Genomic DNA, 15,178 nt, shown 5'->3' with positions numbered 1-15,178 from the left:
AAAATTACATTGAAGATTTTTCACTAAGCAAATGGTTGAGTGAGAAGTATATACCAGAGAGCGAAGTTTTACAGAAATACCAGTCAGATGAACTTTTTGAAACCCTTTCCCTCAGACCTTATCTCAAAAATGACTCCATATGTAGTACAATTAAATCTGCTGCTGATGGAACTGGCTGGCTTAATGGTAATTTGAGTGACATAAGATAAATCTATGTATAATAGAAAATTGCAGTATTAATAATTTAGTGGATAAAATGTACTATACAACTTCTGATATTTACCAGTATCCCAATAAGATCATAATTTTTCAAGGTGCACATCTGACAAAACCAGTCTTTATTTATTTATTTATTTATGTATGTATTTATTTATTTGATGAAGTATTTTCTTTAAAATCCAGACTGTTTGGAGCAGAAAGCCTTACCTCCCTTAACCTCATACCCTTTGACCTGTGATCTTCATAGAACCTGTAACAAAGTCATCTGTTGCGTGGAGTCGGAGTTAACAAATTCTACTTTTGAAGTCTCCATGGAAATTGATCCTTGCATCAAAATGCTTTTTCTTAATATTGAGAAACTTCAAGCTGTAATACCTTTCACAGATGTACAATGGGGTAATTTTGTTATTTTACTATGATTGAAAAGTTGTAAATTATACTGAACATGTTGAAAAAATGATTCATGGAAAACTGTATAATAGTCACCAAACATATTTTTAGAGTTGAACAAGTTTAGTTTGATGCATGATTTGATGATTGGAGAACATTTAGTAATAAACATAATGGTTTTCCCAGATGATATATCTCTTAATCTATCAGAGCTTGACTTAATTGACAAGGAATGTGCATCAAGAGGATAGAAGTATAGTCCTTGTGACTTCAAGGTCACTGCCACTTGAATGAAAGCCACAATGAATATATATGTAGAAAAAGTTTCTTGGATAAAAAATTAGAACAGTATTTTAAAAATTTTAAGCAAACAATTTTTGGGGATATCACATAGCAAAAAAAACAAAGGTTGATCAGTTGTACAAATTGATAACAACTTTTGTTGGCTAAATTTCTTGTAAATGATACTGGAACTTCTTGCACCAATTTGAAATTGAAATGTGTAAGTTGGGTTTAGAGATTTCAATTTTTTGTTTATTTGCTGTGAATTGCTAAAATTATATTGTAACCTTTCCTTGTGTTCTTGCAATTTAGTGTTAATGAATGTACTTCAATACATAATTATATAATAATTTTATTTTTTTTTATTATTCAGGAAAAGAACAACAGTATTATTTGCTTGGAGTGATTCGATTGGAGTAAGTACACATGTGTTGTCAAGTAGATTAATTTAATTCACTCACAAAAACAAGATGACATTTTATAGGTGACCTATGGACAGAATTAATCATACATATTGCAAACAAAGTTTGGGTGATATAAAAGAATCATCCTGTCCATCTATTCATCTGTCCATGCAATTATGATAAGGCATAGCTTAAAGAGGAAGACATATTGGATGTAATGCTCGAAAAAAATGTTGCATACAAGTGTGTCTTGTAGGTACTTACTTGACCAAAGAATACTTGGGCAAGTTCAAGGTCAAGAGAGTTAAATTTGAATCCATTTTATAACTTTGTAAGAAAGAATTGTTGGAATCTTATTTTTGACATTAAGATTTTCTGTAACCTGGTGATGTGTTTTGGACTTTAGTCAAGGTCAATTTTACAAGGTCAAGATCAATGGAAGGAGAAAAAATATATGTCTAGTCCATAACTCAGTAGGAAAAAAGAAATTAGAAACTAAAGCTTAACACACAGACTGTTATGATTTGAAATTTGTCTTGAACTTGATCCAAGGTTATTTTCACAAGTTCAAGGTCACTGCATGGTTAAAAATATATAATTCCCATGCAGGCCAGATCTTTTTTAGGGTAGAAGATAATTTTAGTGATATTAATATTTTTTTGTGGAATGAGGAATGTGTCATTATATTGACTTAAAACAACTTTTTGACAAGTTCAAGGTTGCCTACAGAAAAAAATGAAAATTTGTGTATATATAGTTGAAAGAATTATATGTTCATATTTTTGATTAAAAGATTATATATGATCTGAGTATATGTCAAGACAGTGACACAAAGTTTTGGGGATTTTTAAAGGTTACCAGCTTTTAAAGTCAGAATTTTAAAGTGAAAGATACAACACTAACTTCCACCAATGTCATTACTTGACCCAAATGTTGGTAAAATTCATTAGGAAAATGGGATTTAAAGCTTTGTTCTGAATATATTTACTATATAATAATGACAGTAGGAATGGACACAAGTTCCATACACTAAAATTATAGTCTTCTCTCAATGTAATGAGGGTATAATATTTTCTTGCTCATTATATCAATGTTTATTTTTTATTTTGTCAGTTACAAGGTTATTGATCTGTATGATGAGAGTCTATTCCTTGTGGATCTTAAAGTGTCACTATGCTGGGAAAGTTACAAACCCTGCAGCTTTGTTGCAGAAATTTTCAAAAACTCTGTCCTCCCAAAGAGAAGTTGTGCGGGTCAGCTGAACTATGACAAACCAGGTTTGTTTACAAGAAGAACAAGGTAGATTTACATAGATTTTCATGCAAGTGCCTTATTTAATTAGGTCTTTAGCCAAAGTTTAAAACTTTTTTGTTAATTGCAGGATTTTCTCTGTCAAACTACAGCCTAGATAATCAACTTGATTTGAACAATCTGACAGAAAAAGATTTGGTCTATCTGTATGATTATATTGGGATATCTAGTTACATATCAAATTCCTCATGCAAGATACCAAAGAATGAATCTATGTATGCTATCAATGGATGGAATAATGGTAAAACATCACAGTTTATCAAATACATACTATTGATTTATACAAAAATGGTGTAGATCTGAGAGTGAGAAGTAAATTGAATATTAAGTGAAATCGTAATAAATTTTTAATTGTTTCTTTACAAGAATGTCCCACCATGATAACCCCAGAACTGTCCTCTTTGCCTGACTATGTGACCTGTCATATGATGTCCAGCTGTACCAGTGTTAGATGTTGTATGAACATTACCAGACTAAAATCTCAGTCAGTCCAGTTTTATCTTATGATGGACTCATGTGAATGGGTGATTGAGTATGGAATTGATAAGTTTAGCATAAGACCAACCATTATGTATGATTTCAAGTTTGATGAATGGCATGATTACTGGATGAAGGGGGTATACAGGCTAAGGTAATGTAGAAATAATATGGCCTTTTTTTCATCAAAATGGAAAATAACAAATCTTCATTAAATGAAATGTCGTTTGATTTTCTACATATTTTATTATTTGGTCTGACGGCTTTAATTCTTGTATGATTGTGTATGCAAATACAAACTGAGCAAAGTATTACAGATTTATGGTCACACACCTTCAAGGAGCAAACACTTTCAGAGTGACTCTTAAATTTATGATCTGCCTAGAAGATGGATTACCTTGTGAACAAGAAGTTACAGTGCTAAATAACACACTTCTCCCAAAATCATCTTGTAATTGGAAGATTGAAACCACAGTTCAGGGTAGGAGTATTTTAAGCTTTACTAGTCATAGTTCAGAAGAGCTAAGTGTCTGTCCTCTTTATTTAACTGTTTGTCTGTGAAGATTCTAGTTTGGGTCTAAATATGACATTAAACTTGGTACACAAATAAACTACACTAAGATACACCAAGATCTACAAAATTCTCCATGCAGAATTTTGAAACTTACTAAAAATAAAATTTATTAATTCTTTTGAAACAGTACTACTGTAAGATTGAATTTTAATAAGTGATACACAAGTAGACTAACCATGATGTAAAATTCTTAAATTGGTTTTTGATTGATGAATGATGTTGCTGTAATTTCTAAAATAAGATTGTTTTTCAAATATGTTTGAACCAATATTCCTCAAGAATTTTCTGTGATTACAATAAGTTCACAGTAAAACTTAATTGATATAGGAGATGCATAGTTATATACACCCCATCCCTTTAACCCCCTACCCCACCCCCTCCACACACACACAAAGCTTGGGGGATATATGGGAATCACCTTGTCTGCCTAGATATCTATCTGTGCAATTGTGTCTGGATTTTGAATTCATAATAGACTTAAACTTGACACAACAATTGATTATGACCTGAGAATGTGTCATGACCTTGAACCAAAGTTATTTAAACAAATGCAAGGTCACTGACAGAAAAAGTGAATGATTCATGTCTGGTCTATAACTTTATAAAGGAAAAACAATAAAAGTTTTATGATCAAAGAGTGTATCCTGATCTTGTCCCTAGGTCATTTTGGCAATTTCAAGGATATTGGCAGAAGTGTATAAATGTGTTTCTAGTCAATAACTCTTCTAGTTTCTAGTCTAATGGATAACCATTGGAAATTCATTCTTCACACAAAAATTTACTTTTGACCAGAGGATGTGATGTGACCTTAACCAAAGGTCATTGTACAAGCTCAAGGTCATTTTAAAAATAATTTATAGTTTCTGTCCTAGCCATTATCTTTTAAAGGAGAAACATTTGAAGCTCAAACTTGGCACAAAAATTGCTCATGACCTGAGGGTGTGTCATGACCCTGACCAATGTCCATAACTTTACAGGAAAAAAATATTGGAAGGACTGCAGTGGGGATATAATTTTGTGAGCTCAGTAACTGTACCTTTAATTCTTTTTATCAGTTCAGTTTTTAATTCCAACCAACATTTTGCTATGGTTATTAAAGAAAGAAATTTTCTTTGAGGTTCCTTTGAAATGCTACATGTACTCCTCTTAAGGTTTGTTCCAGTTTTGGCTTGGTACATGTTGAGACTACACAAAGATTCATTATTTTTTGAAATCTTTTTTTTTATTTTAGTGAATAGTGTAGTCATGGTAACTTAAAGTAGAATAATGTGTAAAAATACAGTTTTGTTCCACTTCAATATTCAAGGTGCTAAGTTCTATATACCTGTTTTCAATCCAAAAGAATTATGTTTCCATGGTTACTGAAAACAATCTTTCAAAATGCTACTCCTACTTCAGCTTTGTTCCAATTATATTGAAAATTAGTAAATTTTAGAAAACATCAAGGTCTGTATTTACTCTTTTATATAAAACTACAAGTACTGCAACTTTGCATGGATATTTTCTCCTCATCTGATATATGTACTAACCAGTGAAGCTACAGTCTATTCAGAGATTTCTGGTTCAAAGAGAGTATTTCTGCCATGGTTTCTTGATATTTTTTTAAATAGATTTTTCATTCACCATGTGGAAGACACAGAACAAGTACACAACAATGGAAGAACACAGCATTGCTAGACTGGAGGAAGAACTAGGGATGCATGGGTACCTGTATAACTCCACCCAAGTCTGTGATAGGACATCAGGAATATTTGCTTCCTCTTCTGCTGGATGGACAAATGGTAGTTTATGCATATTATTTTTGTATTTCAGATTCTTTTAAAGAATTTATTTTATTCTGTAAACATTTTAGAAATATGTGAATTAGAAATTATAATCATTTTTTGCTCACCTAAGCTGAAAGCTCAAGTGAGCTTTTCTGATCACATTTTGTCTGTAGTCCGTCTGTCTGTCTGTAAACTTTTCACATTTTCAAATTCTTCTCCAGAACAACTGGGCCAATTCAACCAAACTTGCTACAAAGGGAGGTTCAGTTTTATTCAAATGAAGTCCCATGTCCTCTTTCAAGTGGAGATAATTAAGAATTAGTAAAAATTTGGTGGTATCTTTTAAAATCTTTTAAAGAACCACTGAACCAAAAAAGTTGAAACTTACAGGGTTTGACACTAACCTTTTAAGGCTTTAGTCCAGCCAGACTAGTGCTTCATTACTTTTACTAGTCTGCAAGCGATTTTATTAGTCTGTCAAAAAAAATAGAAACGTCAATGTTTTTTAACATTAATTTAACGTGACAATTAATATATGTATTATTTTTTGAAATAAACAACATATTTACGTGAACTATATTATTCCACAGATTCATTGAAATCTTGCAATCAGCAAGTACGATGATCGTATTCCCGATCTCTCTTCTTTTTTTCTTTTTTTTTGTCTTTACATTACATTCAAAACGTCCAACACCTTTCTTAAAAGTGTCATACTAAATCATGATCGCTAAAACCTTATACTTCATAAAGATCAGTCGAAAAATTAAGTGCTGAATTGACCCAGCATTGCGTAATAACCTGCCGAAAGCTTGAAATCTAAAAATACACGTGGGGTTTTCCAGTAAAAGTTGTTGAGAATTGGACATGCATCGGTAATTTATTCATATTGTTTTTCAGAAATTTATATAAAACTCAACAATGTTACAGTTACAAAGTTTATTATCTACAAAAACACATATTGGATCATGGGGACTGACAACTGACTTACAGTGCGTTAATTTAACTGATCTATCTCCAGGGCATTGGAGATAGGCAAAGTATACATGGTAACACATAAGAAGCAAACAAAGTAATAAGAGATGCACAACTGATAAAATATATACATGTAGTAAACAACATACACGTAGAAAACAAACATTAACCCCCTGGAGAAAACTTGGGGGTTATTGGTTAAAATATGGAAAATTTTCAAGCATTTGTAATATTTGTACACCAAAACAGCCAAATACAACTGTAAGGAGTTGTAGCCCCAAGTTTCCGATGTAATTAGAAGGAAAAAAAAATTATATAGAAAGGAAATATAACATATATACATATTTATATATAAATATATACACAACACAGACATATAATAACACACCTTGTGAAATTACAACAATAATGAAATTTTACTGCATGATAAAACCACATGATTGTAAGAAAAAATGAAACAGAGAGGTGAAGTTGTTGATTTCTACAAACCAGTAGAGGCTATTTGTTGTTGTGCATTTTGAATCACTGAAAGAGATGTGTGAATATAGGTAGTGTAGCAATTAGAAGACCATCTACCTAAAGTTTTAATTAAATGATCTTCAATGCGTGCTTCTTGAGCAGTTGTAGCCGCTCCAATTCTAAAGGAATGACCGTTATATATAGAGATCAGAATTCAGGCCTAATCGAGATAAAATGTCTTTGAGTGTGTCAATGAAAATAGCTCTGGTTAAAATGGAACCCTCTTTAGTAACAAAGAAAGGCACAGGTTGTGTCTTGAAAACTTTTGATCTTAAATACAGATATTTTGAAACAGCATTCACTGGACAAACATCTGTCTGTGTCTTAAATAATTTAATCTGAACACCATTTCTGAATGGGTCTGTTTTCGATTTCTTTAAAGTAACTGTAATGAAAGAATCATGACAAATCACATCTTGGATAGAGACATAATCATCATAATGAGAATTACTGGGAACAGTGAATTCACCACAGCACAAAAAAGCAAAAAATGCAACTCTACAAGCTGCTTCAAACATATATGATGTAAACATATCAAAAATTCCGGATCTGAGTCATTGACAAATTTTTGTTAGAATTGACATGGTGATAGGAAGTCTACTACGTTTAGGAATGGCATACCTGCTTTGTTTCTTCTTTACACCAGTTAAAATTGATTGCAAACAAAATGAATTTTGACCCACAGAAATATGAAAGGGATTAAACCCTTTCAATCTTAAATAAAAGTATCTTATTCCACTTAAGTACGATTTTATAGTTGAATAAGCCAATTTAAGGTGTTCATCACAAAACGCAACAAAGTAAATTAATAACTGTTCTGAAATTGGTGGTAAGTCACTAACATTATCATGCAGTCCTCTCAGCAAAGTGAATTTGATGTAACTGTCCAGACCAACTTTGTATTGGCTGCGCGTTCTCAAGGAAATGGAGTGATCCCAGAGATTTTCTACAACACTGTCCAAATCACTTCTGATAAAGGTGGACATGGTGTACGGAGACGATCTGCTTCTGGAGCCAAGTTCTTGAAACGATTCATCTGCAAACGAGATAAACTATCAGCAGTATTGTTTTTCACACCAGGAACAAATGTACTGTATATAGCGAAATTATTATGAGCTGCACACATAGTCAATCGTCTCATTAATTTCATAATTACGGGTTCCTTTGAGCGACCTTTGGTGATAATTTGCACAGTTGCTTGATTGTCACAATTAAAAACAATTCTTTTGCCACTCCATTGTTTACTCCATAAAATACTAGCAACCACTATGGGATACAATTCTAGAAAGGTCATTGATAATGTTTCATTAACAACATGAGGTAGGTCGACTGGCCATCTATCGCAGAACCAATGTCCTTCAAAGTAGCCTCCATATCCAATTGTAGAAGAGGCATCAGTAAATAACTGTATAGAGTCTGCCATTACCTTACACGGATCATAAAAGATGGAAATACCATTCCAGCTTGATAAGAATTCTAACCACATGTAAAAATCTGCCTTACACTCTTTGTTCAAATGTATATGGTGGTAACTCTCTTTGACTGAGGACATGAGTTTGTAGAGATAAGAGACAAATGACCGGCCGGGTAAGATTACTCTGGAGGCAAAGTTTAAATGTCCTAGTAGTTGTTCTAATTCCTTTTTTGTGCAACTTTTCATTGATAGAATGTTTCTAATGCATGACGTAATTCTATCAATTTTATCAAGGGGTAATCTGGCTTGCATGTTGATGGTGTCAAGAATTATCCCCAAATATTCTAATTCACAAGTTGGTCCTACGGTTTTTTTGGGTGATAAGGGCAAATTAAGTCTGTGAAAAATTGTACACAATAAAGCCATAGTTCTTTCACCGCAACTCTCTGGCTTATCTACTGTTAAAAAGTCATCTAATAAGTGTAGGATATTTTCAATTCCATAATTATTCTTCGCAATCCAACAAATAGCTGACGAAAGATTGTCGAATAATTTGGGGCTTGATCTGCAACCAAATGGCAACCGCACATAGTGGTAATAGTTCTTTTTCCATTTGAAGCAGAAGAGGTGCCATTGATTAGGACTAATAGGAATTTGCTTAAAAGCGTCTATCATGTCTGTTTTGCACATGAGACTACCTCTGCCTAATTTTTGAATAATTTGAATTGCATCATCTATCTTCACGTATGACAAAGAACACTGTTCCTTTTTGATAAGATCATTCACACTTGGTTCTGAATTGTTAAGTGGTGAGGACAAATCAAAGATCAAACGTTTTTTACCCGAATATTTGTGAGTTGCTATTCCTAATGTGCTGACTCTGTAGGAGTTAAAGGGAGGAAGCGAAAAGGGTCCTTTAACATATCCCTTGTCAAGTTCAGTTTTTAAAAGTTCATCAACTATGACTGGATTCTGTCGAGCAGACAAGGAATTTTTGCATTCAAAAGTTTGTAAATTGTTATCAACAACTAAGGTATCAAAACCTTGTTCTAAACTAGAACACAAGTAATTCACAAAACTTTTGTCTGGGTATTGAGAAAGTTCAAATCTAAGCTTGTCAAGATTTATGCTAGTCAATGGCTCAGTTAGTCATTTGGTATTTGGTTTAGATTTACTGCTAGTATCTTTTTGTTTAGGTTCATTCATCACTTTAGATGTTTGAGCACATAGAATTTTGGGATGTCCATTAGCCTTGCATGCTGTACAAATGTGCGCGTATCTACAATATGGTTTGCTGCAGCCTTTTGTGGAGTTGTAATTATTACAGATTTGTTCACCATCATGGAATGAAATTTCCCTGCCATGGATATCTTTCTGTTGCCGATACCCTTTTATAGGAGTGAAACGGTTCACCGCGGTATCGATTCACCGCGGTATTTTTTCTCGGTTTGATACACGGTGCAAAATCTCTAATTTTCGGTTCGGTTCATTTTTCGGTCGGGATCGTTATTCAGTCTGGTTTGCCATAAGGTAAAACACGTTACTCAGTATAAATAAGTATAGAAAACATAAAATTTTGATGACTGATAGCTTGTAAAATAATTTTTGACAGTCAAATAATTTTAATCAATTTCTTCTAGTCAATTTGCAAATAAAATTCGTAAAATATGTGACTAGATTTAGAAAAAGAAAGCATAAAACAATGTTGAATTTGTTTCCTTCTATCAAAATGTATCGAAAATAACCGAACCGAGACAAAATTATACAATACGTATCGAACCGTGAAGGAGGTGTATCGTTTCACCCCTACCCTTTTAGACCTGAATAAGGACGAGTGTTTTGTTTTCTTACATTTCTATGTGGGCACATACCTGAGGAGTGAATGTTAGAGCCACAATTAAGTTTCACACAATTTCACAGAGGACCCAGCACATATTAAGGTTCTCAATTCGAAATCTCCCTTAGCCCAGTCAATTTTTAGCTCTACTGGTCAGAGACCAGAAGAGCTTATGCGATAGTAAGGTGTCCGGCGTCTGTCTGTCTGTCCGTCTGTCTGTAAACAATTTTTCAAAATGCTACTCCTCCTACAGTTTTGGTCTGATTTCAATAAAACTTGGCACACAGGTAGACTACACTAAGATACATAATCTAGTGCATTGGTTTTTGATTTGGATGAGCGGTGTTGCCATGGTTACTAAAAATAGAAATTTCTGTGAAATTCCTTTAAAACGCTACTCCTCATACAGTTTTGGTCTGATTTCAGTATAACTTGGCACACAAGTAGACTACACTAAGATACATAATCTAGTGCATCGGTTTTTGATTTGGATGAGCAGTGTTGCCATGGTTACTAAAAATAGAAATTTCTGTGAAATTCCTTTAAAACCCTACTCCTCATACAGTTTTGGTCTGATTTCAATATAACTTGGCAAACAAGTAGACTACACTAAGATACATAATCTAGTGCATCGGTTTTTGATTTGGATGAGCGGTGTTGCCATGGTTACTAAAAATAGAAATTTCTGTGAAATTCCTTTAAAACCCTACTCCTCATACAGTTTTGGTCTGATTTCAATATAACTTAGCACACAAGTAGACTACACTAAGATACATAATCTAGTGCATCGGTTTTTGATTTGGATGAGCGGTGTTGCCATGGTTACTAAAAATAGAAATTTCTGTGAAATTCCTTTTAAACGCTACTCCTACTACAGTTTTGGTCTGATTTCAATGTGATTTGGCATACAAGTAGACTCTATTAAGATTCATAATTTAGTGCATCGGTTTTTGATTTGGATGAGCGGTGTTGCCATGGTTACTAAAAATAGAAATTTCTGTGAAATTCCTTTAAAATGCTACTCTTCCTACAGTTTTGGTCTGGTTTCAATATAACTTGGCACACGAGTAGACTACACTAAGATACATAATTTAGTGCATCGGTTTTTGACTTCTATGAACGATGTTGCCATGGTTACTAAAAATAGAAATTTCTGTGAAATTCCTTCAAAATGAAATTCCTCATACAGTTTTGGTCTGGTTTCAATATAACTTGGCACACAAGTAGACTACACTATGATACATAATTCAGAGCATCAGTTTTTTTATTTTGATGAACGATGTTGCCTTGGTTACTAAAAATAGAAATTTCTGTGAATTTCTTTTAGAACGCTACTCCTCCTTCAGTTTTTATTTGATTTCAATTTAACTTGGCACACAAGTAGACTATATGAAGATGTATAATTCTATTTATTGCTGCATGTTGCAAAGTTTCGAATCCAAGTGCTACTTTTTCTTTGTTACATGTATATGTACAGACCAGTAGAGCTACAGTCTCATCAGAGACTTCTGGTTATGTTGTGCTGTAGAAGCATAGCTGCGCATTTACTCGAAAACATTTGATGATACTCATAGAATTTGTCATACATTAGCAGTCTCTATAATATGTGAAAGATAACCATCTAGCTCATTAGACCTGTTAGGAAAGGCAGAACACATGATTTTTTTGTACCTTCCAAAGGCAACGATAAACTCATCTAAAGATAGACTGCGTGTAAGACGTTCATCGTTTTCTTTAATTTTCTTCTGTGAAGGAGTGGTATAATTCGGGATCAGGAGAATGTTTAAATTAACATCCTTACCTGCCAGAATATCGGCACATATTTCTGGCGAAACCATATCCACGTCAGAAATGTTAACAGCTGGAGTCCCGGTGTTTGTTGTAGAAATCATAGCAGTTTGAAGACTATACTTTGCTTCGTTAATTTTGTTCGATTGAGTTAAAGAGCTAATTGCTTGCTGACATAACTGCAAAGTACTGAGGATGACCGATTCTGACATCACTGCTGTTGTAGGAAGTGTAGAGCTAGGCGGAAGTGGATTAGAAGCTAAAAGTCTGGCGCTTGGCACTCCTGGTTCCGGATAAGCCTCAATGCTCGCAGCGCGCGTGCCCCCAATAATGGAACTAACTGTAGTAACAGGTGCAACAAATGGCAAAGAATTACGAACTGATTGAAAGTTATCGCAATTATCAACACCTTAAATACCATCGGTAAAGTTCGCTGGCTGAATTTCCTGATCGTCTGATTGTTGACCCTGTACAGACTGGACGTTATCTAAATAAATTCTTTTGAGTACACTGTGATTTAAATGCATATTAATGTTTATTCCAATCTCTGAAAGTTTTTTCTTCAATTCTGCGACTGTCCAATTATTAGGGTTGTCGTTATTAGACATGGTTAAGTTTGTTTGTTTCCAAGTTCGACGAACCGTAGACATAACTTCCAGGTCAAACGTTAAAGTTCAGCAAATCACAAAATAACTCATGGATGCGTAAAAACTTTCCACAAAAAGACGAAACTAATGTTACTGAAACTGAAAAATCATGATCTTGCAGTAATTCCCTTTGTAAATGGAACGATGGTAGTTGATAGAAAGTTGAAAAAATTTCCACAATGGCTACTGACACTAAGATGGTGAAACTGAAAACAAGGCTAAGTTATAAATAAACAACAGATAGGCCCTGATAGGGCATATCTCTATGATAACACAGAATATCCATATTGACATAGTTTAACGACTGAAGATTATAATGACAGATTTACATGTATATAAACTAAGATTATAGCAGTAATCTTAAATTTTTATTGGTCCGTTCGGACTAATTAGCCCCATATTTTATTTGTCTGAATGAAAATGTATTAGTCTGAGACTAACGGACTAACGTTAGTGTCGAACCCTGACTTATGTGAAACCTTTTGTACATATTGTACATTCAAGTTTGTAAAAATCATGACTGACCCCCTGTGGTAGGGTGGGGCAATGGACAAACAAAGTTTACATAGGAATACATAGGAAAAATCTGTAAAAATCTTATCAAGAACAGCAAAGCCATGATTGTTTATATTTATATGGAAGCATAATCAGGTAGTGTAGATTTAAGGTTTTTTCAAAGCATTACCCTGGGGGTAGGGTGAGGCCACAATGAACAAGCAAGATTTAATGTAGGAGTACATAGGAAAAATCTTGAAAAATCTTCTCAAAAACAGCAAACCCATGATTTGTCATATTAATACAGAAGCATCCTCAGTTAGTGTAGATTTGAGTTTATTTAAATCATGGCCCCTGAAGATAGGTTATGGTCACAATAGAAGATAAAACTTATAGGAAAATAATCTTTAAAAAGTTTCTAAAGCCATGATTAGTTATAGAAGCATCATCAATTAGTGTAGATTTAAGTTTGTTCAAATCATCCCCCTCCCCTTAGGGGTAGGTTGGGGCCACTTATGAATTTAAACTTTTCAAAAATTGAACTCCTAGCCACAGTGTTCTGGTGAGTGATGTGGCACATGGGCCTCTTGTTAATATGAGTACTTTACAAATTATCATCAAACTTGTTGCATAAGGATGAGGACATGTTGTAGAATAAAAAAAAATTTCAAGACATCACCCTGGAGCAAATGGCTTGGTCTCAAGGTCACTTCAAAGTTGACCAAAATAATGTTTTGTTAAAGCTTTGATATTTTGTCCATAAGAAGGACTAGGATCATCAAATCTTGTCAATTGATTCATCTTAGGACCTCATGTCATGTTAACTCAAAAGTCGGTCATGGTTATGTATGAATTTTACAGGTATTCATTTTCAGTTTGGTTTTGATACATATCTTGGACACTTTGAAGCCTATGATAATCAAAACCTGTCAGGTCATGCATAATGGGTCTTTGAAGTGTGTAAACCAAAAAGTAGGTCACCATGACCTACTTTCTGAATTTTATGTCTCATCATTTTCAAATCATTTAAGGTCATTATTTCAGATACCAAGAGGTTAAGAATCATCAAACTTTGTAAGTTGATGCATCTTGGGGCCTTGAAACAGACTTGACAAAAAGTAGGTCACAGTGACCTATTTTTTGAATTTTGCAGATATTCATATTGTTTTCAAGGCATATTTTGGACACTTTGAAGTATAGGATCATCAAACCTTGTTAGTTGATACATCCTAAGGCCTCAGAGTATATTAACCAAAAAGTAGATCATGCTGACTACTTGCTACTGGCTAAGAATCATCAGACTTTGTGAGTTGATGCATCTTAAGTCCCTGGAGTGTGTCAACCAAAAAGTAGGTAACCATGACCCACTTTTGGAATTTCAAAGGTATCTTTAAATATACCAGATAATAATTGGCCTAGAATTATCATACTTTGTCAGATGATGCATCTTGTGTCCTCTGAGAGTGTAGACTAAAAACTAGGTTATGGTGACCTTTTTTTTTTGGAATTTCATGGCTATATCTGAACATTTCAAATAATAAGAGGCTTAGAAACATAAAATTTTTCCAGTTAATGCATCTTTTGTTCTTGGAATATGTAAACCAAAAAGTAGTTCACTGTGACCTAATTTTTGAATTTCATGGCCATATCTAAATATTTTGGATAATAAGTGGGTTAGAATCATCAAACTTTGTAAGTCACCATGACCTATTTTTTGGGTATATTTCATGGGTATATTTAAATATTTCTGATAATTGGCTTAGAATCATCAAACTTTGTCATTTGGTGCATCTTGGTTCTCAGAGTATAACCTAAAAGTAGGTCATATGACCTACTTTTGGAATTTCAAGGACTTATCTAAATATTTAGGATTTTAAGAGGCTTAGATTAGAAGTGAGAGTTTTGTACAGATTCGGAGGGATTCTAGGCCCTTGAGCCCCTTGTTTTTGCCTTTTCAGACCAAATGATTTAAATTTGCCCCCTTTTAAATTCACTAGACACAGATGTGTTAAAGAGATTGTCTTTGTGGCAATGAGGGCAAAAGGAATGAAATTAAAACAATTTGTGAAAAATTTCCCTGTAA

The 15,178-nt window shown here is 33.6% G+C and overlaps 2 protein-coding genes across 2 annotated transcripts in view; one reads left to right on the top strand and one right to left on the bottom strand.

Moving 5' to 3' along the window:
• Positions 1-15,178, top strand: part of LOC133181486 (uncharacterized) — a 344,223-nt gene that overhangs the window by 110,470 nt on the left and 218,575 nt on the right. Inside the window, 8 exon segments of the mRNA XM_061315978.1 lie at positions 16-186; positions 403-615; positions 1,265-1,307; positions 2,409-2,572; positions 2,677-2,847; positions 2,973-3,237; positions 3,401-3,564; positions 5,268-5,438. Of these exon segments, the coding sequence (XP_061171962.1) occupies positions 16-186; positions 403-615; positions 1,265-1,307; positions 2,409-2,572; positions 2,677-2,847; positions 2,973-3,237; positions 3,401-3,564; positions 5,268-5,438 (1,362 nt within the window).
• On the bottom strand, positions 7,079-12,091 carry LOC133181619 (uncharacterized). Its single transcript, XM_061316164.1, has 2 exons — positions 11,967-12,091; positions 7,079-7,950 (listed from the first exon to the last, which is right to left on the bottom strand). The coding sequence occupies exons 1-2, from the start codon at positions 12,055-12,057 to the stop codon at positions 7,469-7,471; spliced, it is 573 nt and encodes a 190-aa protein (XP_061172148.1). The 5' UTR covers positions 12,058-12,091; the 3' UTR covers positions 7,079-7,468.

Source organism: Saccostrea echinata, unplaced genomic scaffold, assembly GCF_033153115.1.
Source record: "Saccostrea echinata isolate AGI-Se365-2 ecotype Australia unplaced genomic scaffold, CSIRO_AGI_Sech_v1 ptg000009l, whole genome shotgun sequence".
Lineage (NCBI taxonomy): Eukaryota > Metazoa > Mollusca > Bivalvia > Ostreida > Ostreidae > Saccostrea > Saccostrea echinata.
This window is presented reverse-complemented; position numbering and strand designations above follow the sequence as displayed.

Bases quoted from the DNA above. Each gene is read 5' to 3' on its own strand.
- LOC133181619 (XM_061316164.1), bottom strand. From the start codon at position 12,057: ATGATTTCTACAACAAACACCGGGACTCCAGCTGTTAACATTTCTGAC. The intron at 7,951-11,966 runs GTAAGGATGTTA...TCTCGTTTGCAG, and splicing joins ATGTGCCGATATTCTGGCAG to ATGAATCGTTTCAAGAACTT.